The sequence below is a fragment of the Zalophus californianus genome, chromosome 9, assembly GCF_009762305.2.
Source record: "Zalophus californianus isolate mZalCal1 chromosome 9, mZalCal1.pri.v2, whole genome shotgun sequence".
Taxonomy (NCBI): Eukaryota; Metazoa; Chordata; class Mammalia; order Carnivora; family Otariidae; genus Zalophus; species Zalophus californianus.
Window position 1 is genome coordinate 26,571,833 of NC_045603.1, and position 25,546 is coordinate 26,597,378.

The window sequence follows — 25,546 nt, forward strand, 5'->3', positions numbered from 1 at the left end:
AAAAGTGAGTTGGTGAGAAAGAATCAGGAAATACCTTTGTGGCGAATGGCACCAACCGCAGTGAGGGTCTGCTGCCGTTAAACACTCCGTACAGGATTGATGTTTACTGCAGTTGGCAACACGAATTCTCCTCACCTAAAAATAAAGACCACGGCGCTTCAGACGGAATTATAAGCAACACCAGAAAAACGGCAACACCTTATCTGATGAAGGGCCACAAAGAGCACATTTATCAACTTGAACTCGGAATGTCTCCGTAATGACATGGGGCAGCAGTCCTCACAATCCCCTGGGGAAGCTTTTGAAAGTGCAGATCCCCAGATACCCTGCTGCCCCCGCTGCGGAGACTCCTGCCGGTAGGTCTGGGACCCAGCCTAGGAGTCTGTATTCTCCGGTGCTCTCCCAGGTGAGTCTGATACGCAGTCAGGTTTCTGACCGGCTAATATGATTTCCAAAGGGGCCATGGAATCAGGTCACCTGGTCCTCACACAGAGACAGCTGATGTATGGTCAGTGGTGCTTTGGAAATGAGCATCTGGGGATGGCAAAGGCTCTGACCCAGGAGTGTCAGCACAAGGCTGGCGCTGGACATGGACATGAGGAGAATCCCACACCCCCACCAGGGTAACTCCATCGCTTCAGCTCCTGGCTCCCTCGCTCAAATTCCCTCCGCTGGAGTTGAAAAAAGAAAAGAAACGGGGAGTATTCAAATCACTGCCTGCCCCTTGAGCTGCCTCTTCCAGTTGTCAGGAAACAGCAACCTCACAGAGCAGGTGCCCGTGCTGGGCAGACCCAGGCATCTGAGACAGTCCGTCAGAGCCTGGAAGTGGGGTGGCAGGAGGCAGAGAGGACCCCAGTGTCTCATGGCACATTTTCTGCAGGCAAAATCCCACAGCAGGTAGTAAGGAAACTTGCAGAACTCATTAAGCCAGGAAGCTGTACATGCTAGAAGGTAGAAGTAACTTCTTTAAAAGGTTAGAGAAACGGAGAGTTCTAGAAAGGGTTGGTGAGGAAAATAGGCTATCCTGAGGAGTATTCCTCAATTCTAAGTTGACTTCATGGAGGATACACTTGTCCATTTCTCACATCCTCAGTGTTGCTGAAAGATGCGGGGGCAGACCACCAGCCTGAGCCAGAGTTGACCAGAATGTGGCTCTTTCCTTGTAGCTTACACAACATCTTTTTAATGCTGGGGGCGGGGGTGGTTCATAAATACGTAATCTCTCTAACCTTGTTTTCTCATCTGTGAAATGGTGATGGTGCTGCTGACTCCATGGGGTTATTACACTGTCTGGCACATACTAAGTGCTCAATAAATGTTGGCTATTGCTATTGTGTGAGGAAAAGATCCCACAGTCCAACAAACATGTGAAACCTTATATTGAAAAGGCAAATAGATTTCCTTAGAACAAGGCTTCTGAGAGCCTTTGAATATGCTGAGCTTCACGATACTCTAGGAGGGGTAGAGTCAGTAACATCTCCTCCGAGGGCCACTTTTGCCCAGAACACTTAGTGGAATATGAGTCTCTAGAACATTCTGTGAGAACCATTATACAGTGTACTTAAACACACAAACAACATAACTCTATGTAAAAGAGAGAACACTGTAAGTACTTACAGTGGATCTGCTTCTCTAACTTAACACATTATAGTGACTATTCCACAGGAATGCATAAATCTTCATGTGGTTATTTTTAATGGCCACATATTCTATGGATGTACCGGGGCATATTAGTTTGGCTGTTACTATCTCCCCAAGAGTCTGGGAAAGAACCTTCCTTAGGTTTTGCCTCTCTAGGGATTATACTGGCTCAACCAGAATCTTACTAATAGGATCCCCAGCAGTAAACCTAAGTGAAGAATGTACAAATAACTGGCTTTGATGCCCAGTCAAAAACTCTCCCTAGGACTTCAGGCTTTGAATGACCAGAGGCTAAGCAGTTTTTACCTTCACGAAAGTGAGGACCTGTCAGCTATCCGTGGCTCTCCCAGTGGTTCCCAGATTAGAGTCTTGAGTTCCGAGGAAAGTAGTAATGAGAATTTATGAGCTATTCACAATGTTTCAAAAAGTTGAATGGAAAAAACATGCACAGGCCAAGCAAGACCTCAAGAGTCTCTGCTTTGGGCTGGAATTTTATCAGCTCCGTGTGGTAGCACAGTCTGTTCCCCGGCTGGCAGTTTTCAGATGCCCTTGATAAATAAAGCCTGGGAATGGGAATAGTTACTTGATACATGCAGTCTGTGGAGCAGACAAAAATCTTTCAAGTGCAGGAAGCCCAGGGAAGAAACAGAATGGAGAGTGTTGAGTGGTGAAACAAGCCGCTCAAGAAGAGTCTATAGGGTGAACAACTGGTTTACCAATGTAGACCACTGTCCCTCCCAATGTGGTCATTCTGACATAACTGACTTTGCAACGTGCAAAGGGCAATATGGCCTTTCTAGGAATTCTGGAGACTACAAAGTGCTTGTGTACCTACCTTGTGACCATAACAGCACATGTAGCTTGATATCATTGCCATTCCCCTTAGAATGAGAGACAAAGAATGGAAAGTGGGGGTGGGCCAAGGGCCGCTGTTATCCCATTATATCATTCCATAAGTCTCAATGATTTCCTTTGTACTTTGTATGTTCTGATGGCCATGGGTCCAAATTACCATGCCAGAATAGGCTGCTAATTTGCACAAGTTTGGGATCTGATCTCGTTTATCATGGGCTTTAATGTCAGCCCAGAGTTTAAGTCCCAGACCTGACAAGGCCTAACATACATACATATATATACACACACACACACACCCCTGAGCGAGTTATCTAACCTAAGTCTTAGGCTCTTCATATATAAAACAAGGGTAATTTTATCTCATTAAATTATTAACATATTTCCCCAACATTGTTTTTATAGGTGTGTGTGTACACAAGCACAACTCTATGCACGTAGAGAGACCATATTTAGAATAGTAACTAGTACATGGTCAATAGTGATTGAATAAAAATTAGTTTTCTTTCCTTCCCTTGGTGAAAGCACTTTGTAAAAATGAAGAAAATGGAAAAAGATATTCTCTTTATTTCAGTAAGCAGAAGCAAGAAGATAAACTAGAACAGCCAGATAAATTAAAAGAGGGAGGGTGAGTGCCATATATTTCCTGGTTCATGAATGTGTATGAGACTGTGGCCTGATATTAACCCCAAATTCCAAAGCCAATCCCATTGGGCATATTCATAAATGCATCTAACCGTTCAGTGCCCACACAATAAATGTGTAAATTCAGTTACCTTGCTGATTATGCACCCATTTGCAAGCACACCCTCTTCTGAAAAACTTGGCATTGGAAATACAGCCAATAATAAAATTGTCTAAATAGGTAATATTTCTTGCTTACTCACTGACAGTAAGGTTTTTAATTCCATGTCTGTGAGCCACTGCGGGTCTTCTCGAAGCCTGCAGCAGTGTTTAAACTCGATAGTTCAAAGTAAAAGCTTCACTACTAGATAATGACATTAATTAAACACTTTTTACTCAGAAGTCAGAAGCAATAGTTAGCATTTTTACCTACCTCTTTCCCGGCTGTTAGATAGATGTAGATATTCTTCTTAGGATGAGGAACCAGTTTGTAGAAAACAGGTGTTTCTTCTTTGATTTCATAAATAACCTCTGGACAATTTGAAGTCAAATTCTCACCAAGAATAACCTATTTTTTTTTTCAAAAAGAGAAATACGATTTCTATTAAATATGTCAAACAGCAGGGTGGCAAGACTTGTAGCTTAATTCCAAAACCACGTGCTCTTTTACTCACTACATATATGGGCTGAGGTACCAAGTCCTTAAGCATCTGCTGTCTCAGTCTTCCACAAGGCTGCTAAGAACAAGCACAGTCGTGCGTGCATGCGCACGCACACACACACACCTCCCCCAAACTTGGGTGCTGGGGCAGTATCCTCACAGGTGGAAGCTCGAAATCCACAATTCCCTACCCCTTCTGGCGTTACAAGAAGCTACAAGAGACGGCTCACTTAATACTATGTCAGGTGATCTTAAAACCAAAGGAAGTCAGCTTGACACAGACTTGCACAGGTGGCTCTGATTCTCCCATACGATTCTACATACTTACACATTTTAAAGTAACCGGGACAACTGAACAGGCCCAGATAGGTAGGTGTGTGTTTATATATAAAATATAGCTAAGTGTGGTTTTGAAATTGGACACACCTGAGTTTCACTCACCTCAATAAATGTCTACTGAATAGCCCCTATGTATCTGGCATGTTCTAGATGTTTGGAAAATGGCATTGAACAAATGAGTGGAGGGTGTGGGAGTAGAATCCTACCCTCATAGAACTTGTATGTGTGTGTGTGCGTGCATGTGTGTGTGTGTAGGGGAGTGGTGGCCAACAATAAGTAAATTATAAACTCTATTAGAAGGTGATGTAGGTCAAAATAAAGTGGGGTAAAGACATAAGGATGCATGTTCAGGGTAGGTGTCATTGACAGGTGATATTTAGGTAGCTACTTGCAGGAGATGATGGAGTGGGTCATTTGGATGTCTGGGTGACACAAGCTCTTGGACAAGCAACCCACTGGTCCTGAGGCCCTAAAACCTGAGGTGACCAGTGTGGCTTGAGCAGAACAAGTGAGGCAGAACGCAGTGGGCAGTGAGGTAAGAAGTATGTAACATAAGTTCTTGTAGGACCGTATAAAGACCTTACTCTTACTCCAGGTGAGAGAGAGGGAACCACTGCAGGGTTTGAGCAGAGCACTGACATGGTTAGGGGACAGGTTGGAAGCATGAGTGTGAAGATGTGTCAGGAGACAATTACCAGAGTCCTGGAGAAACAGAATGGTAGCTTGAGCTCAGGTGTGTGTCTTGGCTCTATGCTTTGAGTACGATGTGCTACCTTGAACTAGTAACTTACTTAACCTTGCTGGGCCTCAACTTTCTTATCTCCAAAATGGGGCTAAGAATGCCTTTCTTATATACAACTGTTAAGGACCAAAGAAGAATTATGAAAGATGCTTAGCACGTAATAAATATACAGTGGATGTTAATGTTAGTAGACTGCAAGCTCCTTTTGAGTAAAGACCACGTCTTAATGTTCTTTATACCATCCCCTTGCCCAGTGCAATACTTTCAAAATCGAAGGTGTTTGATTATTTCTTCAGTTTGAACACATCCATATATGATATCCACATTTGTGTCTCTACCACTGAGAACAGCAGTGATGTTGGGCACATGGTTGTAAAAGAAAAATTGGCACCTGAGACTCTTTTCAGACAAAGTCTACATTCATGCGTCTACTGAGCAAGAACAAGCCTGTACCACATATCCTGATGGTAATTACATATTTGCTATTTTATCAAAGACTCCTTATCATTTTGGTACATGGAGCATCTTCCTGCATGTGCCCCTGCTCCCAGTACCTGGGCCTGAGTCTGGTTTTGTCTTGCAGTGGTGACTTCTTTCGCATCATCTGCTCTGGGTCATGTCCACTTGGATTTGGTACAACTGGTAGCTCACTAGGAGCCCATGAACTGCCACTAAATGCAGGAGCAGCTCTGCAAGAGTCAATCTCAGTAACTAAAATAGGACTTAAAAAAAAAAAAAAAGTAGCTGCAGTTAGGTCCCAAGGGAGGTGGAAAAGGTCTGCACCTCAAGTCTTTTAAAAATGACAATAGCTGCGCCATTCAGTTGGTTAGCCACCAGCCACACATGGCTATTTAAATTTAAATTTAACTTAGAATGTATAACTTCCCTTACACTAGCTGAATTTCAAGTGCTTGCTAGCCTCATCTGGCTAGTGACTACCATACTGAAAGTACAGATACAAAACATTTCCATCATCATGGAAAGTTCTGTTGGACAACATCGGCCTACCGAGAACCATGAATGCAGGGAAACATCGGGCAGGCACTGCCCAAGTGCGGGCCTGCCAGGTTCTTGTCTTCCCATCTCTAATTCATAGTCCTTATTAATCAGCTCAGAGACAAACAATTGATCAGGTTCTAGAAAGTGGTCACAGAGAGGAAACAGGAAGCCAGTTAAAAAAAATTTTTGATAAAAATGTTCTCAAGTGCAGCTCAAGAGAAGAGAGGTTGCCATCCAGGAGGAATTCATCATGTCAAAGGGATCACTGGGCAGAACCACCTATGATTTGTGCCAATAAAACCAAACCTGAATCTAATCAAGGCTTCAGTGCGAACTTTTAGTATTAGGAAGCAGAAAGGGGGGGGGAAGCCGCTGAATGACACCACAGGGAAACAAACAGCCAAATCCACAATGTGAGACATTGGACAAGACAACAGACTTCATTTCTCCAGTCAGTCAATGGCAGTGGCTAAAGGATGGGAGGGGGCCACTCTAGACTGAGAGAGACAGGGTAGCCATGTGTGATTTGAGGACCCTGTTTGGATACCAGTTTGAACAAAAATAATTTTCAGAAGATATTCTTGAGCTAATGAAGAAAATTTAGCTATGCAAACGCAATATTAGGTAACTCTAAAGAACGACTGATAACTCTGTTTCTTTTTTGTTTTTGTTTTAGTACTTTATTTTATTTTTTGTTATGTTAATCACCATACATTACATCATTAGTTTTTGATGTAGTGTTCCGTGATTCATTGTTTGTGTATAACACCCAGTGCTCCATGCAGAACATGCCCTCTTTAATACCCATCACTGGGCTAACCCATCCCCCCTTGACTGATAATTTTGTTTTAATAGCATCATGGGAATGGTTACTTAAACTGCCCGTCGTTTTTTAGAGATGTGTAATGCAACACAAGGGGGGTGAAATGCCACAGTCCGGGATATCCTTCAAAATAAAAACGTAACTTACAAAACATCACCACTCATCCATTTTAAGTGAGTTAGGAGCTACGTTGCAGTTTTTATCAGGACTTTGGAGCACGGTTGATGCAGATGGGTAAGGGCTGGCAAGATCTAGTTTGGGGGAGCTTTGATTCACCTGAAGATGAGGCACCAGGATTTTCTCTGGAACTCCGAATTATGGCAGGAAAGCCTTTCTGTGGTACTGTGTGTCAGGCTTTACCAACCAGTTTCCTAAATGAGCTACCTAGAGTGATTTACACTGAAATCTTGTCCTGATAACTATGGATGCTGGGCTGAAATTGGTTATGTTTCATTGATGGTGGGAGTGAGACTTCCTTGAAAGGTAACTGGGCATTATCTGTCAAAATTATAAAGCACATACCCTTAGACCCCACAGCCCCTCATATGTATGTTGAATGACATATGTACATGGAGATTTAGTGCATTACACATTATAAGCAAAAGACTGAAACAACCTAAAGGTCCAACCGTAGGGAGCTGATTAAATATAGTATAAACAGTATAGTACTATTTAGCCATAAAAATAATTAGGAAGATTTTGTGTATATGTCTAACACATTATATTGTGTGTGTGTACCTATACATATACAGCATAAACATGTTCATATACATATATAGCATGTTTAATACATTGGATAATTGACGAAATGGGAGAAAGACTATCTTCCCCCTTTGGCTTGCAGACATAGATAAAATATCTCTGGGAGGATACCCAAGAAACCCATACCCGTCTGCCCCACAAGTCAGGAACATGTGACTTTCACTGTCTATTCTCCTGGTTCTTTTGAATTTGGAACAATGCCAGTGTATTATCTTAGAAAATAAATACATAAGATTTAAATTTGAAAAGTGAGGGTGAGTGGACCAAATTGCTTTTCTTTTGGCTAGGTTCTGCAGAGAAGGATCTCCATAACCCCGAAGACAGGACAATAGGAGCTTCTCACAAGGGGGCCCAAACATGCTACATGGAGGGGCTGGGGTCTCTGCCGCCGTGGTTCCCTCTCAGGTGACTCCAGGACAGGAGAGCCACGGCTTTCTTTCCCCTCTAGATCTCTATTAATATCACCTCCTCCCCCTCCCATCCACACAGCCCATCCCAGGGGCATCAAAGCAACACTTGGATCTTCTAACTGCAAAATTCTTGTCAACATCAACACAGAGAAGAAAGCCAGCAAGACTGGAGCACGGGAAATGTTCCTTCCTAAGCTCAGTTTAGCTGGGCAGCTTTGGAGAAAGAACTCGATCCGTGAAGTGATGCAGGAAGTCACAATGAGTCACAGAAACCCAAAATGGGTACAGTTTTGTATAAAAGCAACTCATCCAATTCATACACGTTCCTTGGGCATGATGTGGATTTTTATCTTTTGCTTCGAGAATTCCCCTTTAATATAGCTCTAATCTGAAGTCAACCTGAGCCTCTGCCAGGCATATTCTCATTTATCCCTTCATCCTTCAAGTCTCAGATGTCACTTCCTGTGAGCAGCTTTCCCTGGTTGCCTTTCTACCTTACCCCACTGTCGCTGTCTACCCATCAGTCCATTTCCTCCAGACCACTTACTACTGTCTGAAATGGCTTTATTGCTGATGAATTCAGTTATGTATTTTCTGTCTTGTTCTTCCCATCACGAGAGCAAGGGGGTTGCCTGTTTTATTCATTTTTGTATCCTCGGCACCCAGGATAGTGTCTGGCACATTAAAAGGTGCCCAATAAATATTAAATGAAAAAAACGCTATTAGCGTTCAAGATTTTTATGAGACTCTTCAGAATTTTTCCAGCTGAAGCTTGTGTAGAAAACAAATTTTCCCCGATAGAGAATTTCAGTTTGTGTCAACATATTGTTTCTGTTGACATCTTCCTGAAGCCTCATGGTAGGCTATTAACTAGCCTTGGGATTTTTGTTGCATACAAAAAAACCTCCCAACTCCAGTCCCGAAATGTGTGGTGTGTGAGACTTCTACATCAGACAGTTACGTTTCAAGTTCAACACCACCCACGGAAAGGATAGCCTGCTGAGGAAAATGGTGGTGGGGGGGGGGGGTGTAGGAGAGAAAAATTAAACAAAAGACTATTTCTTTTCTCTTTACCATTACCACGACAGGAAAAGCCATGGGTGTTCAAAAAGCTAAAATATATACTACAAATTTCTTTCCTTATGCCTCCCTCTGTGGGGCTGACCAGTTAAAGGGCAACCAAGCCAGTCTTCTCATTTTTTTTAAATAAATAATTTCTAAGAAATGCTGCAAAGGGGACAGAAACCACACATACACACACATGAGAAAGCAAGGCAATTGTCCAACAGTGTTTAATGGGCTTCCGTAGTTAGGAGTAACAAAGGTGAAATATAAAGATTAAGGCAAATTCCTCTTTTATTTCCAATCTACTTATTTCAGTGTAATAGTAAGTAAGAGAAGAGTACAGCTTGAACCACAAATTCTCGATTTGTGGATTATATGGCAGTCATAGTTCTAAACTGGGGAGTACTTGTAAACTTACAAACTAGAAAGAATGAGATGGAGGTGAACTTGAACCAGCTTCACGTGACACTCTAAGCAGCCAATCATGGAGGCCATTTCCAAGTTTTGACACTTCCTGCTGTTTTGGCTTTTTGGTCTGTTACCTCAGCTCAGCCATCCCCACCACCCCTACTTCCGGCCCCAGGTCCTATCCTGGGTTCTGCATGCCCTCCTTTCCTTTATTTGAACATTCTATGGGAATATAAAGAGAGCTTGTCCCGATATTTTATTATTTTTGTTATGTCTTATTTTCATTTGACAACTTTAAAACCAGAATCAAGGCTGACTTCAGGTGTCACACACTTTGCCTTCTGCAAGGATACAGAAGAACTTTCTGGAACTGGTCTGAAATTTTACTCCATGGCTTGGATAAATGAAATCCACCTGTGGAAATTGAGCTTTGAGGGCCACATAATCAGTCCTCACTCTAAGCAGCGTGAGCGGTGCTTCTCTGCTCAATACAGGGAAGGGACACGCATGATAGGGCTTCTGCACCCTGAAACCTACTTCAGTCCTAGGGACGTTTGAGAAACCCAACACTAGCCTCCTACCACAAGAGCCACTCCAAAAATCAACTTGAACACAGATTTCCTACCTTTGCTCTCAAAGAGCCCACGGGGGAAAAGCTGTCCCACAAGGGATTCAGAGGCTCCCATGAGCTACTTGCAGCTCAGAGGAAGAGCCTCTGCCTTCTTCTAAATACAGATGTCTGCACTCTGCTGGGCTGCCAGATGCCATCCCCAAATAGGAACAAATGAAAACCACAGAAGCCAGAGCCCCTTCTCATGAAACCTCAAATACTTGCATCTTGGTATTAACCCAGATTCTCCAATATTTGAAAGAAAATTTTAAAAACAAAACAAAAACAGTTCCACAAATTCCACCAAGATCTGCAGACCTGCATTTTTAATTAGCAGTGCAGTTTGGTTGAGGGACGAGTTGCTTTAGTTCCATCACTTTGAGCAAGCTAGGTAACTTGCTCCGAGCAAGGTCTTTTTTCATTCATAAAGTTAGGGATGGTAACACTATTGACTCATGAGAATGAAACAAGTTAAACCAGGCAGACACTCATTCTAATGCCTGGCACAGAAGTTAGAGCTCAGAAATGTTAGCTATTATTATGCCTCACCTACTGCCTTATCTCTTATGCTTACAAGAAAGGTTAACGGGCATGCATAAAGTTACAAATTTCAAATTTCATGCATATTCCATTATTACTTATTTTACCCCCTGGAGAAGCTTAAAATATTTAATTCTGCCCTTGAAGTCGGGACAATTTTCTAGATGCGACAGTCAGCTCAAAGAATCCAAACCCCATGATAGGCTGTACCACAACCCAGACAAAGATTCGGCACGTGTGTATAAACACGGGTGTGCTCTGCAGTGTGTGAGCTTGCAACACATGAGCTGTGAAGCCCCAAAAGCTGACTTCAGCGTGCCCATCCTCGCTCAGCTGATCTCAGTGAAGACGCTGACAACCGAGAAAGTACAGCAAGCAGTCTTCTCCAGAAAGGAAGTAAAATGAAGAAATCACCCCAGGGGGAAAGAGTGATGACACAACCCAACTCCTAGCCACAAGGATCACGCTTCAATAAAGCAAGGGCGAGGATTACACTGTGAAAAGGACCCTTGTAAGTTCTAGAAATTCCTTCCATTTTTCTAAAAATCTTACAAGGGGACCTAGGAATAAAGGCCGGAGCAAGAGGGCAGTGAAGACATTAGCATATCGTCAAGTCTTCAGTCTCTCCACTTCTCCTCAGTAAAATCTTCCCTTTGGAGGTGACCCATATTCCCTGGAGGCCGCACGGGGCTTTAAGGACACTTGCAAAGTGACTCAGTATCTCTGCCTAAGTCCAACGTCATGTTTCCACATTACAGAATATGATCCAGCTATTTAAAAATACTGTTTACAAAGGGTTTGCCATAACATTTTAATACAGGCATTTCCCCCTCATTAACTAAAGGAAAAAAAATGGGTGCAGAATCGGATAGAGTCTGACCTCAACTGTGCAAAAAAAAAAAAAAAAAAAAATCTAAAATGCTATCATCAGTTGCCTCTACATAACAGAACTAGGGGTGGGGTTTTTTCTGTTTTCTCCTCACCCCGTTACTTTGTAACTTTCTCTAGGAACATATATTACTTTTGGGATAAGAAAAAATTATTTAAATAACCTGAGGTTTAAAACTGCACCAAACTATGCTAAAATTCTGTGAGGTTTTCAGAGACTTAAGTCAGAGTGTGTGTGAGTGTGAGTGTGAGTGTGAGTGTGAGTGTGTGTGTGTGTGTGTGTGTGTGTGTGTGTGTGTGTGTGTGTGTGTGTGTGTAGTGGTAAAAACAAAACCAAAAAAAACACAGCAATTGGCCCCCAACTGCTGTTTCCTGCCCCTCATCCAACCAGGCATATACTACAGTGCCTGGCATCTGTCAAAATGCTGCCAACTCTTGATCACTGGGAAACTGATGAGTCAGGCTGTGGGTGATCCAAGCCTTCTTTCTTCTTCTCCCACAAGCTGCCTCGGGTTAGGTTTTGTTTTTCGTTGCTCATTAGTACCTCCTCTCTGTGGCTTAAGAAGCCAAGCTTGTGTCTATCAATGTTCGTCTTTTCTAACAGTTCTGGTGACAAGTCTGGCAAACGAGAAGCTTGAAGTGTTTGAGTAAAGGGATTCGGGGATGATCTGTGCCTTCCCAATCATCGACACAATCCTGGGGCTTGGGACTCTGGGTAATTTCACAGGCTGCCTCCAAGAATCTGCATGGGGAAGTCTTGGGAATTACTGGGCTGGTCTAGGGAGCCTGGTGGGGCCAAGTCAGTTCAGATTTGTCCCTCACAACTTCCTCCTGAGGGAAGGGACCTTCCTGAGTGAAGCCGGGAGCAGGGCTTAACTCCCAGGAAGTTTTCATGCCATTCAGGTATCCGTTCAGTCAGATGGTCTGCCTCCTTCTAGAGCTGGGATTCTTCCCGGAGCTTCTAAAAACCCTGACTGACAGCCTGGGAGCATGGGTTCCACTGCCACCGCCCCTCCATGGGTCCCTATCAACATGCTTCCCATTCTCCCCAGGGAACCCTCAGAGAGTGGTTGGGGCAGAGATTACAAACTCAGTGTAGCTCGGGGGATATTAGTGCAGACTCTGGAGTCACGCCAGGTTCAAATCTCTGCTCTGCCCTGTGTACCTTGGGCAAAACATCCGTGTCCTCTGGGCCTCCCTTCCCTTACCGGTAAAACGGGCCTAGTCTATAACTACCTCACGGCGCCGTGGACTGGACGGAATTGGCTAGAACACGTAGAGTGACAGGCACAAGGGAAACGACGCACAAATGTCAGCGGTCACAAAATAAACTCCCAAACCAACCTGCCCATGTTATCTGGACCCTAAAACCAAGGCCGCAGGGACAGCTTTGGAAGGCGTACCCCACACAGACACTGAGGAAAGCCACGCTGCAGTCAGCTACCTCTTTCTCGGCAGCTTGAGGGCCCCAGCCCTCCGGCGCCACAAACCGTCACTGCAAACTGACCAGCTCCACACCGACTGCTGGGGAGAGCCAACAGGACAAGCAAAACCAGGCTGCCCCCCGGGGAATGATCGACAGCCAAGGGTTCCTTCACCTCCAATTTACCATGCAGCCATTTGGTTGGCTCAGCTTTGGGGAAACCGTGTTCTTGTCACAAAACTCATCGGAAATATCCTCAATCTGAAGAGATAATTGGCGAGGAGGCCCGGGGAGGATTGATGGCCTCTTCCTTGGTCAGGTGAAATGGGACCAATCTGCCTGAGCCGCGGATGTCACCGCACGGCTCCAAACAACTTGTGTAGAAATGACTGATGGGTGTTTACCTTTCCCCAGGAAATCAGGCTAACGCAACAGGAAAGATGATCAATGTATATTTTAAAAGAATGTGTATTCAAACAAACGCCCTCCCATATGTTACTGGGTTTCCTCCAAAGAAAACAGATGAAATCAAATGCCTACCAGGCGCGGAGCGTTTATTAGGCTGTGGGGATTCAGGACCCCCTTCTCGAGAAGCTTAAAAAATCAAGTTGGGGAGGCAAGACAAACATGAGTGAAAAGGTTGGGCATCAAAACAAGACATTTGTAATGAGCCAAAAGAATGAGATGGCTAATGAGTATTTCAGAGGAGGGGAAAACATGATCACTCTGGGCTTCGGAGGCCTCAAAGACGAGGGGGAGCATGAGCTGAGCCAAAGCGTAGGTACGTAGATTCAGTAGAGGAAAAAAAGCCATCCCGGAAGGGGGCACAGGGTCAACAAAGGTGGGGGGGACCGGGCTACACAAGGCACATCAGTGGGACAAGCAAATAGGTTTCGGCTGGAGTGGGGGCTAAGTGCACGGAAGATGGAATTACAGACCTTCAGGAGAGAAAGGGGTTTTCTGGGTTGTCTAGCATAATCTCCTTTTACAGATGAGGACAGGGAAGCTCAGAGAGGTTAGGCAATTCACCTACAGTCACCCAGCTAGTTGTCGATGGGAGATCAGTTGAGAAATCAAATCTATTTGTACTCAATTTAGAATCTGAGCTGACAGTAAATCAACTGGCCACCAGAAGGCAGAGGAGCATCAGCCTAAGGTGACAGAAACCGTGCCGTTCCCAGCCACGAATGTTGATGGAGGCCACAGGAGGTGTTCAATAAACGCTTGCTGATGAAATTGAGAGGCTGGCTGCTCTATCACTTCAGACAAGTCATTAGATATCCCTGAGTTTATTTTCTCCCCTTCCCACTGCCTCCCTGCCCCCCAGTGAATAAAAATCCCAACTTGACCAGTGGTATACCCACACAGTGGGGAAAAAATAGTCCTCCGAGATAAAAGTCAGGGGGAGTCTCAGAGGATTTCAGGTCTCTAACCTCTCCGTGGTGTGGGCACAAAAGGCAGAAAACAAAACCCCTCCATGGGTGGCAAGTAGGCTGGAGGGAAGCAACACCTGTTTTTTTCTACTTTTCAAGCCTTATGATCCCTCATCTGTTTCAAGTTGTGAGAAATCAGGTGCATTGTACATTTCCATTACAAAGGAGATATGAACCGAAAGGTTAAATGTCTTAAGAAGGTGGTCTGAGGGAGGGGGCGGGCCAGACCCCCATTTACCTCCCTGAGGCAGCTCATGAGTAAGGGAGGGAGGGTAACTTGCACGCTCCTGAGAAGCAAGACGGCTGGAGTTTCATTACACAGTTCGGGAGGCCATCACATACAAATTTCCAGAAACCTCTTTGTGGTCATTTCTGAGGGTCTCTGAGCAGTTCACAAAGCAGTTGGTACGATCTCGCGTATAACCCAGAAACAATAAAGAAAATAAATTTAAAAGCACAAAATGGATCACTATGAAAACTGACATTGAAGAAGGCACAGAAAACCAACCTTAAGTAACTGGCCATCTCCAGTCCCCAAGAACAAAACAGTCCTGTTCATTACCACGGTGCCATAAACGGATGTCAGGTCGGAATGGATCAAGGTAGATGAGGCGATTGGTTGGACTCTCTCAGGTTGCTCCCCTTCTTTCTGAACATGCACACAAACGCACAAATGAAAAAAAGATCATATTTAGCAACAGTAATCGCTCATGCCCACCTAGGAAGGATCCTCCTTGAGCCCCAAATACATTTTCTTAGACAAGATCCCGAGGAGCAACCGCTTAGCGCCTTTATCTGCAGGATCACCACGCTTGCCCAACCCATGAAAAGCCATTTGTTTACTATGTATTAACATGTATTGATTGCCAGCAGTGAGCTAGCCATCCATTTAACACTCCCCCAGTTGATATATGAAACCGAGTTCCACTTTATTGCCAAGAAAGAGCCCACTGCTGAATTGGGAGGGAGACAATCTCATGCTTGATGGTTTGCACCATCCTGCTGCAAATTATTTTAGCTAGGGATTGGCTCCTGTGAGGTTAAACAAGCCACTTCCCGAGATGTGAGGCGGACCATCTTATTGGGTGTGATGGCAGAAAGGAGGGACTGTGGATTTACCAGACTGATGCAATGCAAAGCCCAAAGACAGGGTAATTAATTCAAAGGTAAAAAGGGAAAGATATGGTCATGGCTGGTGGGTTAGGACAGAACCACAGAGCTAAAGAGGAACTAAGCAGAAGGGCTGGACGTGGTGCTAATGCTCTTGAAGAAGAAACATAAAGCTCAACTTCCAACCCAAAAGGCATTTCAGTGGTCGGCAGTATTGAGCACATATAATCACATGCTTGCTCCCCATCATTAGATAAAGCCCCTCTGAAACCCAGGGCAGAGTGAGTGTCGAACAAAATGTCTTGGTCTTTCTTGGTTCAAGGCATGAAGAGCTTCACGCTGCTTCCTGCCTTCAACGACAGGAAACTGAGTTTGTTACACAAATCTCTGGAAGATACGGAGCTAGAGCGAGCCATTACTGTCTGCAGCTACTCAGTACAGTGTGATAGCATACTTGATCTGCCAGAGCTCAGTTCCCAATTGTACTCAGGTTTCCAAACTCACATTTAAGTCTTAGCCAATGGGACAGCTGGTAAACTCCAGTAAGCCTCACTGGAACTCTTAAAATTGTCCTGTTTGGGGAGAGGGGAGGTGTGCAGGGGGAGGCTAAGACTTATTAACTTCATTATATTATTGCTGACAGTGTTTATGTCTTTCAATTTATGTCTTATTAAACATTCATTATTTTTAAACCCACCAAGTTTCATTAACATCTCAAGTAAATGGATTCATGGACTAAATTGATTTCTGAAGCCTTTAAAGTGCCGTCTATATTTCTTTGTTGAGGTTGAGCTGGAAAGAAAAGATAAGCTAGCAAGGATTTCTCCAATGCCGTGATCACTTTTCAAGGGAAAGATGTCGTAACCTAAGAGAAAGTGACTTATTTGCATAAAATATTCCATAGTGAACTCAGTTTAAGAAGATTTTTGGAAAGCCCACTAGAGACATTTTTTTTCCTGTTAGATACTTTTCAAGCAGTCGGGGAAAATGAGGAACTGTCCTGTTAAAATTGAAGTTAAGAAGAAAAAATCTGGGGTGCCTGGGTGGCTCAGTCGTTAAGCGTCTGCCTTCGGCTCAGGTCATGATCCCAGGGTCCTGGGATCGAGCCCCACATCAGGCTCCCTGCTCCGCGGGAAGCCTGCTTCTCCCTCTCCCACTCCCCCTGCTTGTGTTCCCTCTCTCGCTGTCCCCCTCTCTCTCTGTCAAATAAATAACTAAAATCTTAAAAAAAAAAAAAAAAGTAAAAATCTCTGTGGGTCTGAGAACCAGAACAATAGATCACTGTTTAGATAAGGATGCCTCATGACTATGAGCAGAAAGAGAAAAATCGGGTGACCTTTAGACTGAAAAAAATAGTAAAACCACACCACACATCTTGCTTTAAAATAAAACCAGAATTGTTCAAACTTAAGATCAGCTGACCATGCCTACTATTCTTATTAAATATTTGAGCATTACAGAGAGGCCAACTCAGAGAATTGGGTGTCATCTGTCTGGGCATCTGGAATGTTCTAATACTGCTATCTTTGGAAGACTCCATTCTCCCTCATCTCACGGCACAGAAAAAGTTATGGCTATAGATGGTTGATTATTCATCCACAAGGACCAAATGGGACAGTGTATGCCTACATCTGGTATACAATAGGTGCTTAATAAGTGTAGCCATTCTGATTAGTCAAGAACCATGACATCACAGGGAGCCTTTGCTGAGGCTGGATGAGATATTCTGTTTACGATATTCTGCTTAGAGCCAAAAAAAAAAACAAAAACAAAACAAAACCCAAACAAAAAAAACCCAGAAGTGTCTCAAAAGCTGTAACACAAGGACAAAAATTGTTTCCAAATTACCATCCCATCTTTTTCAGCATCCTTCCCTGACTTCTGACCATTCCTTAATTGTAGTTTTCCAGATTAAGTCCTGGATCAGTGGCTCAGGTAAGTAGCAGAGCCATGAAATCAACAGCCCTGAACTTGGGAGCTAGTGGCATAAACAAACCTGCTGGGTCTAGGCGGTCAGAGAGCTTAGGTCTGCATTCAAGTTCCATTCTCACCCACTGGCTGACCGGAGCAAGTTATGTAACCCTGTTGGGGGTTGGCTTTCTCATTCATGGATAAGGCTCATGATTAAGCCTGATTGGTAGGAGGCTTATGGAGAAGAGACTGAGGTGAGAGTAATACTAACATGCTGATACATGCTAGCTGGTATTAGTAACGTGTACTTAACGTGTGCTACTTGGAGTATCTTATCACCTTACCTAATCCTGGCTCTGTCACTTCCCAGCTAAGTAATTTTGTGCATATTTAACCTCTCTGTGACTCAGTTTCCTCCCTCTCCTACACAATGGAAGTGATGATAATGACTGAGTAGGCAAGCCCCAGTGAAGCTTAGAACAGTGTTTGGTGCACAGAAATACACGATCCATATTTGTTTTCATCACCTCATTTTAAAACACCAACAGTTGCTGCCACACTCGTGGCAGTTATTGCCACCTTCTTTGCCACAAGAACCCTGATTTTGTCCAGGTAACCTGGGAAACCATGATTGGTCTAAGCCACAAGGTAATCCCATTCCCCACTGCCAGGTATTTGCTTTCCTGCTCCTTCGAGCTCCGGGTAGCCATGTGGTCCAGTTTGGGCCAGTGAGATGGAAGTTCACTGGAGGGGCTTCTGAGAATAAATCTCCTCCTCCAAGATAAGAAGTGGCTCTTGAGAAGAGCCCGTCTGCCCTCTCCCCTCACTTGCTCCCTTTGCAATCCGCTGTGTGAGGCCACCGTGCACAGAGAGGTGGTGGCCATTTTCCTCCCATGAAATTCAGGATGGAGGATGAAAATCAACGTGCTAACATCAGTGCATGGGAAAAAGGCTCTAGGGTTCTTGAGGACACCATGGAGCACAGCTTCCAACCTTTAAACATTTACTAACAACAGACGTTATGATTTAAGTTGCTGTTGAATGGGTTTTCTGTTACTTGTAACCAAAAGCAAGTCCTGCAAGAAATGAGAGTCGCGTTGGACATGACACCAGACTCTAGCTTTTCCTCAGCTATGAGGGACGAAGAACTGGCTAAGCGCTCGTTCCTCTCACCGTGGAGGGCCTTGGCCACAGTCAGGACTGTATAGCCAATTACAACAGCGAGCCTGGAAGAAAATAGGAAGGAGCCGTTTTGGACCTCACGTAAACTCTAAGGGCTGCTCTGGCTGAATGGAAATGGATTCTTTTGTGCTAGAAACACACAGAAATGGACAAGTCCCTGTGAATGGAAAAAGGGGCCCTCTGAGTGGCTTTCTTACGCTCACTTCAGCAAATGAAAACAAAAGAAAGACAGCCTTCAGAGAAACCTCCTCACAAAAGTGAAGTTAATACCTAGGGAGTCAAGCCAAAAAAGGGGAGAAATGGGCAGTCGGCCCCCTGTGTCCAGAGATTATTCTTACTCTTTTTTGGGGGGGCCTATTTTCTCTCTTGCCCTTCTCTCCCCTTAGGGCATAATCGCTAATGTTGCTCTCAGCCTATTCTGTCTAGTTTATTATGTGTAATTTATTTCTGAATCCCAGCCTCTGCTTGTTCGTCTGTGTGTAACAAGGTTAATGCCTTGTAATGATGCTTTTGCCAGTTCTGCCTTTCATGACAAAATCCAATCTTGATTCAGCTCTAAACCTTGTCTCCCCTTTGGGCTTTCTTGGTTCCCTCAGAGTTGTCATTCTGCTTCTCCTGCCTGCCATGTCTAACCATAGCGTCATGCCTACACTTTAGCCCTGAGAGGGAAAGTTTTCTCAGTTTGAGGCAAAAAGCCACCTGGTCTCAAACAATGTTTGGGCTCAAAAAGAGAGAGCCTTGGGCTCGACATACCAAAGTGGAACCAAGGCGACTGAGAAGGGTGAGTGCTGGTGTGCACGTGTGTGTGAGTGTGTGTATACAGGGAGTAGTGGCCTATCGCAAGGGGAAACAGCTTGACCTCCTTGCAGCACCCTTATACAACCTTTCATTGACAATAAACGCTCCCAGTGTACAACTCCAGGGGGCTCTGGTCATCTATTCTAGGGTGAATGGCACCCTCCGGAGCTGAGTAGCACTGTGGCCCTGCTCCCGCCATGCAAAAGATGGCCTGGCTCATCAAGGCTTATGCAGGGTGTTCACAGCCCTGCTTGAGCTATTATGGGAACAGCAGGAGGAAATGTGCACAAAAGTGGGGCCTCAAGTGTTAGGGACCCAGCAAGAGTCAAGTCTTCTACTCCCAAGGTGCTAAAAAGACTCCCTCATTTGGTTTTTCCAGGAAAGATACCAACTGGGGGCCTATTAACTACTGATACCTTGATGAAATGCCTCTTGGGCAGTTACTTTTGTATTCTGCTCTCCTTTGGCATACACTTATTTTGAAACAGTTTCTTCACTATTTCCTATAACTTACCAGGGGCCCACGTGCAGTTGGGAAACCTCAGTTGGAGCCCTACACTCAAGACCTGTGTGCGAACATGTACACACACACACCCATTCTGTCCCCTATAGCCTGCTTGATTTTGATGTCTCTGAACCTCAATGAACTATAAATCTATAAAATGGACACAATAATATATATGCCCTGCCTATTAGCATTGTTGTGAGGCTCAGATGAAACCGTGTGTGTGAAAATAAGTAGAAAACTATCTCTATTAAGCTAGAGAGATGGAAAGAACAATTTTTCACCCAAGTTAGTGATTTCATTAGCCATTAAGACTCCTGTTGTTTCTCTTTATTCTTCTAGAGTATACAGCATTGCTAGGGTTCTAAGTTTATGCCATCTCTCTGATCATCTGAAGGAAGAATTTACCCTGGGGACTCAAATGATCAAAAGGAAAAGTTCAAAGTGTGCACAAGGGGTGGAGAAGTGAAGTTTAGGGACACGGCTGGGCAGCATATACACCAGCAGGCATCAGGCAGCTTGCAGTGAAACCACAGGAAACAGAGTAAAGTTTGAATTTTGCCTGTTCCCACTTGCTCTTCTACCTTCTCTCCTCCCTCCAAACCCCTCAGTGTCCTTCAGCCTCAAAGCCCTACCCACCACCAAAGTCCAACTCTCCAAGATTTATCCTTCCTTCTTCTGGCTTTACACCCTTTCCCCCATCAAAATCTCCATCTGCTCCTTGAGCCTAATTTCAGTCAATTAGTTATGAAAAGAACCTGACTCAAAAAATCCACAAAAAGGGGCGCCTGGGAAAAGGGGCGCCTGGGTGGCTCAGTTGGTTAAGCGACTGCCTTCGGCTCAGGTCATGATCCTGGAGTCCCGGGATCGAGTCCCACATCGGGCTCCCTGCCCAGCAGGGAGTCTGCTTCTCCCTCTGACCCTCCCCCCCAACCCATGCTCTCTCATTCTCTCAAATAAATAAAATCTTTAAAAAAAAATCCACAAAAAGATGAATGGCTGACAGCGTGAGGAGGAAAAAAGAACGCATTTTTCTACATTCTTACAGTTGAAAAGCTCTCAGTCCACCAATGTTTTTCCGTGAGGAAGCTGCTTGCATTCTAGATGGGATATTTCTTTATCATGGGAGCTGTCCTGCGTGATACAGGACTTTTAGCATCCTGACCCCTGTCCATAAAATGTCAGCAGTGCCCCATCCTGTCACTTGATTAAGTATGAAAGCTCCTTCCCCCACATCTCTACATACGAAGTAAATGGCATCCTCCTTCTTGAGAACCACTGGAATCTATCACAAGGTTTCAGAGTTGCTGGAAAACGATTATCTAGATGTTTCTTGCCTCCAACCCTGTTCCTCCCTAGTCTTCCCCATCATGATGAAAGGTACCACCAATCACCCCAGCTCCTCTCTCCTCTCTTTCTGTCACTCCCCACAGCGATATATGAAAAATCTCAGCTGGATTGGCCAACAATCCCGCCTGTCTTCTCCATCTCCATAGCCTGCATCCAGGCTAAGCACCCTCCATCTCTCTCCTGATCTACTGCAAGAGCCTCCTGATCTCTCCCTTTCGACCTACAGTCTTTCTCCAACTAGCAGAGTGAGCCTTTAAAATATAAAACAAGTGATGTTACTCCCTTGCCTAAAGTTCTTTACCACCTTCCCCGCACACTTCAAACTAAATCCAAACGTCTCCCCAAATCCTACTTGAGCTCATCCCTGCTGACTTCTTCACATTTATTCCCACCACTCCTATCTTCCATTCCACTTCAGTTCCCACACTGACTTTCTTTCAGACTTTTTAACATGTTACCATATTTCTGCCTCAGGGCCTTTGCACAGGCTACTGCTAATTCCCCTTGTAGGCTGGATCTTTCTAATCTTTCAGGTTTCGAATTCAATGTCACCTCCTCACAGACTTGTAACTAGAGACCTTTCCATCCCTATTCCAGGAATTATGAGTCATACCACTCCACTTTTCCCTTCAAGATTGTTTTAAAATTTTATTTATTCTCTGTCTCCTGGTAGACTCCAAGCTCTAATAATCATTTATCTGATTCTGCCCTTTGAAGGTAGCCATACACCTAGGGATCTGATATGTAGTAGGTTGTCAATAAAAGTTTATTGAATGCATGAATAAATACGTGGATCAATGTTTGAATTCTTTCAGTCAATATCTTATCAAGCAACCTTGGTACATTGCTAAGTAGATCTAATCATTACCGAGTTCTGCAGTTGAGCCAAAATTTGTCCTTGTAAACTCTGGACCTTGGTTCTGCCTTAGGGAGCAATACTAAATTACCCCACATCTCTTACTACCATGCATCTTGGCCTTCTCCGAATTTTATATCCATAGTTCATGCACAAGTTGTAAGAGAAAGTGTCTGGGTCTCTTGCCTTCTCAGTCCATAGGCAGTCTACAGAGTCAGTTTACTGAAAATAATGGCCCTACCATGTGAACAAAGTACTTTAGGTTGTTCTCCGACCAAAAAAAAAAAAATAATAGTAATAATAATTAGACTGGTTTTTCATGATTAGAATAGCATAATTTATGAACATGGCCTCACACTGGGTTAACTCTTTAAAATAAAAATAGCATGATAGTAGCATGGAAGAATAGAAGGAACAAGAGATTTAGAGTTTAAAAATGTGGGTTCAAGTTCAAGCTCTATCACTTATGAGTAATGAGTCTTTAGGCAAATCATTTAACGTGTCTGAGCCTTCTCTCCATCCCAAAATGAATGGTTTGAGTAGGGGCTCCATTGGCATCCACAGTTCATGGATAGAATTCAGGGATAAAAAAAAATAAACTTACAGTTGAGCCTTGAACAGCACAGGTGTTGGGGCGCCAACCCCTTGTGCCAATGAAAATCTGTGTATAACTTCTGACTCCCCCAAAACTTAACTAATAACCTGTTGACCCAAAGCCTTACCAATTAACACATATTTTGTATGTTGTATATATTATATATTAAGTAAGCTAGAGCAAAGAAAATGTTAAGAAAACCATAAGGAAAATACATTTACAGTACTATATTTATCAAAAAAATCCAAGTGGGGCGCCTGGGTGACTCAGTTGGTTAAGCGACTGCCTTCAGCTCAGGTCATGATCCTGGAGTCCCGGGATCGAGTCCCGCATCGGGCTCCCCGCTCAGCGGGGAGTCTGCTTCTCCCTCTGACCCTCTTCCCTCTCATGCTCTCTATCTCTCATTCTCTCTCTCAAATAAATAAATAAAATATTTTAAAAAAAAAATCCAAGTGGACCTGCACAGTTCAAACCCGTGTTGTTAAAGGGTCAACTACATTTTAGCTAACTTCAACGGAAATTTAGCCTTTTCTTTAATTATGAATGCAGGACACAGCAGTATTAACTGAACCTGTGACTTTGTCACCAAAAGAAATCAGATATACCATTTTATATTTGTTCAGATATCTCAAAATATCATTTATGCTCATCTCTATTTTGAAATTACGGGAGTTACTGCTGCTAGATCCTGCAATTTAACGTGTTAAGATATATTACTCCATCTCAGGGCACCTGGGTGGCTGAGTTGGTTGAACGTCCAACTCTTAATTTTGGCTTACGTCACGATCTCATGGGTCATGATCTTATGGGTCATGAGATCAAGTCCCACAACTGGCTTCTAGCTCAGCAGAGAGACTGCTTGGAGATTCTCTCCCTCTGCCCCTCCCCCCACTCGCGCATGCATGCTCTCTTTCTCTCTCAAATAAATCAATCTTTTTAGTATATCTCAACTTGAAAAGCAATTTGATATATCCTTGCATCCATATAACTGGTTCATTTTGTAATTCTGTTTTTATTTTCTGCATCTAAAACCATTATTCTGAGAAGGATCTACAGGCTTCACAGAAGTCCACAGCACAAGGGCTCCATGGGGGTTGGAGCCCTGGGAGTAGAGGACACAAAGATATTGCTGCACACATTAGTCTGACCTACAACCTCTGGCTGCTCTCGGGCTATGTACCCCTCCTGTTGCCTCAGAGAAGCAAGGCTCAGCACTTGGAATCCAATTCTTAAGATTGGTCACTGATGAAAAAGGAGCCTCGGGAAGATGTCAATGAGCAATGATTAGGAACAGCTGGTGTGTTTGAGAAACTGCTTCTCAAGCGGACTCTTCCAAGACCAGGTGGGGGTTGGGGGGGGTGATAGGGGAACAACTAGGAATCGGGCTTCCTTCCCTCACAGGGAAATGCCCTTCCCTCTGGGCTACCTGGCTTCCTATCAACATAGCTCCAGTGTCGCCCCTTCCTGGAACAGCTCTCAGGTCACTGTGCTAGAATCACAATCTTCTCCACGAAATGGAGAACACCTTTTCCATTTGACAAATGTTTATTGAGGGCCCACTAGGTGGGAGACCGTCTTATGACAGACCTGGCCACTCCCCTCAAGGCACATCCAGCCCCAACAGCACCGTGTTGAGCCAAACTCAGAGCCCGGCACGTTCCCAGTCCCTGACTTCCCTGCCCCCTGCCTGCGTGGTGGCTCTTCCTGGGTGTCCCAAAGGCATCTACAAATCAACACAAATTCAACTTGTCTTCTAACTGGTCACCAAAACCTCTCAGTTCTACATCTTAAAAAGCTATTTCATTTTATCCCTCCTCTCTGCCTTCACTGCCACCACCCGGGTTCATGTTGTCCACATCCCTCAGAGGGGTTATTGCAATCCATAGAATCCGTGTGATTCTCTCCACGTTCACCGTCAACCACTCTAGACCAAGGCAACATCATTTCCCGCCTGGACTGCTTCAGGAGCCTCCCGCAGCTTTTCTCCTGCTTCCTCCAGGGCCCACCTCCCATCCGTTCCCCACAGAACCTCATTATCAGGGATGCAATGCCCATCATTTCACTTCCCTTCCAAGGCTCCTCTGTGCTTTAGGAATAAAACATCCACTCCTTCCCACAGCCTGCGAGGCCTACAGGATCTGGCTCTTGCTGCATTCTCCAGCCTCCTCGCCCAACCCTCTCCCCTCACCACCTCCTCAGGGCTCAGCCACGCTTACCTTGTTCCCCTGTGAGCCCCTGCACGTGTGCAGCGTGCAAGGAGTGCTCATGTCCCAGTTCTCCAAGGGGACATCTACAACCATCCTTTCTCCTCTTCCCGGTGTCAACTCAGCCTTCTTAAAGAGAGCCTTCCCCAGCACCTGCTAAGCTCATTTGCAGTCCCAACCTCAGCCTGTGCCTCTGGTTCCCCATCTGTGAAATGGAAGTAGCAGTATTACCCACCTCATAAAGTGCGGTGAGGAGTAAATGAGTTAATATTGGTAAAGTGCTTAGAACACCACTTGGTACACAGTAGGTGCTCCATAAATGCTAGCTATAATTTCAATATAAAAATAGCTTCTTTATTCGCTACATGTTGTCTCTTCTATTTACCACTGACAGAAATATTTTTGTACAGTGCTCGGCAGGTAATAGAAGCTCAAGAAATTGTTCGTTTGAACCGGTGAGCATCCTTCTAATCAGCTGTTTTGCTTCTCCATTCTTCTGAGCGATCACTCTAGAACACCATCAGATCGCATCTGCATATCACCCTGCTCTTGTCCTCCATCAGCCATGGCTATGGTTTTCACACCCTGTTTGGCAGAATCCTAGAGGTTCCTCTGAGATACCTCAGGGACAGGCAGGGGTGGGGAGGGCCATGCCGCAGGGTTCTGGGAACCTCCTAACTCCTGTTGCCCCCTGTGTCCCAGCACTTGGCTGTGGTCTCACCCAGAGCAGCAGGTCAATGGTGATCTACTAACCTTCCTCTCATACGGAGCTCCTGGTTAAGATTGATTGTAAGGACCAGGTTTGGAAGGTCTGA

The 25,546-nt window shown here is 44.4% G+C and overlaps 1 protein-coding gene across 2 annotated transcripts in view; it reads right to left on the reverse strand.

Annotated features, from left to right (window-relative positions):
- Positions 1-25,546, reverse strand: part of PLXNC1 (plexin C1) — a 144,285-nt gene that overhangs the window by 109,833 nt on the left and 8,906 nt on the right. For both annotated transcript variants that reach the window (XM_035721856.1, XM_035721857.1), the window contains exons 2-4: positions 14,729-14,869; positions 3,551-3,685; positions 35-135 (exon numbers count right to left, since the gene is read on the reverse strand). In XM_035721856.1, coding sequence (XP_035577749.1) covers positions 35-135; positions 3,551-3,685; positions 14,729-14,869 — 377 coding nt within the window. The remainder of the gene's footprint in view (positions 1-34; positions 136-3,550; positions 3,686-14,728; positions 14,870-25,546) is intronic.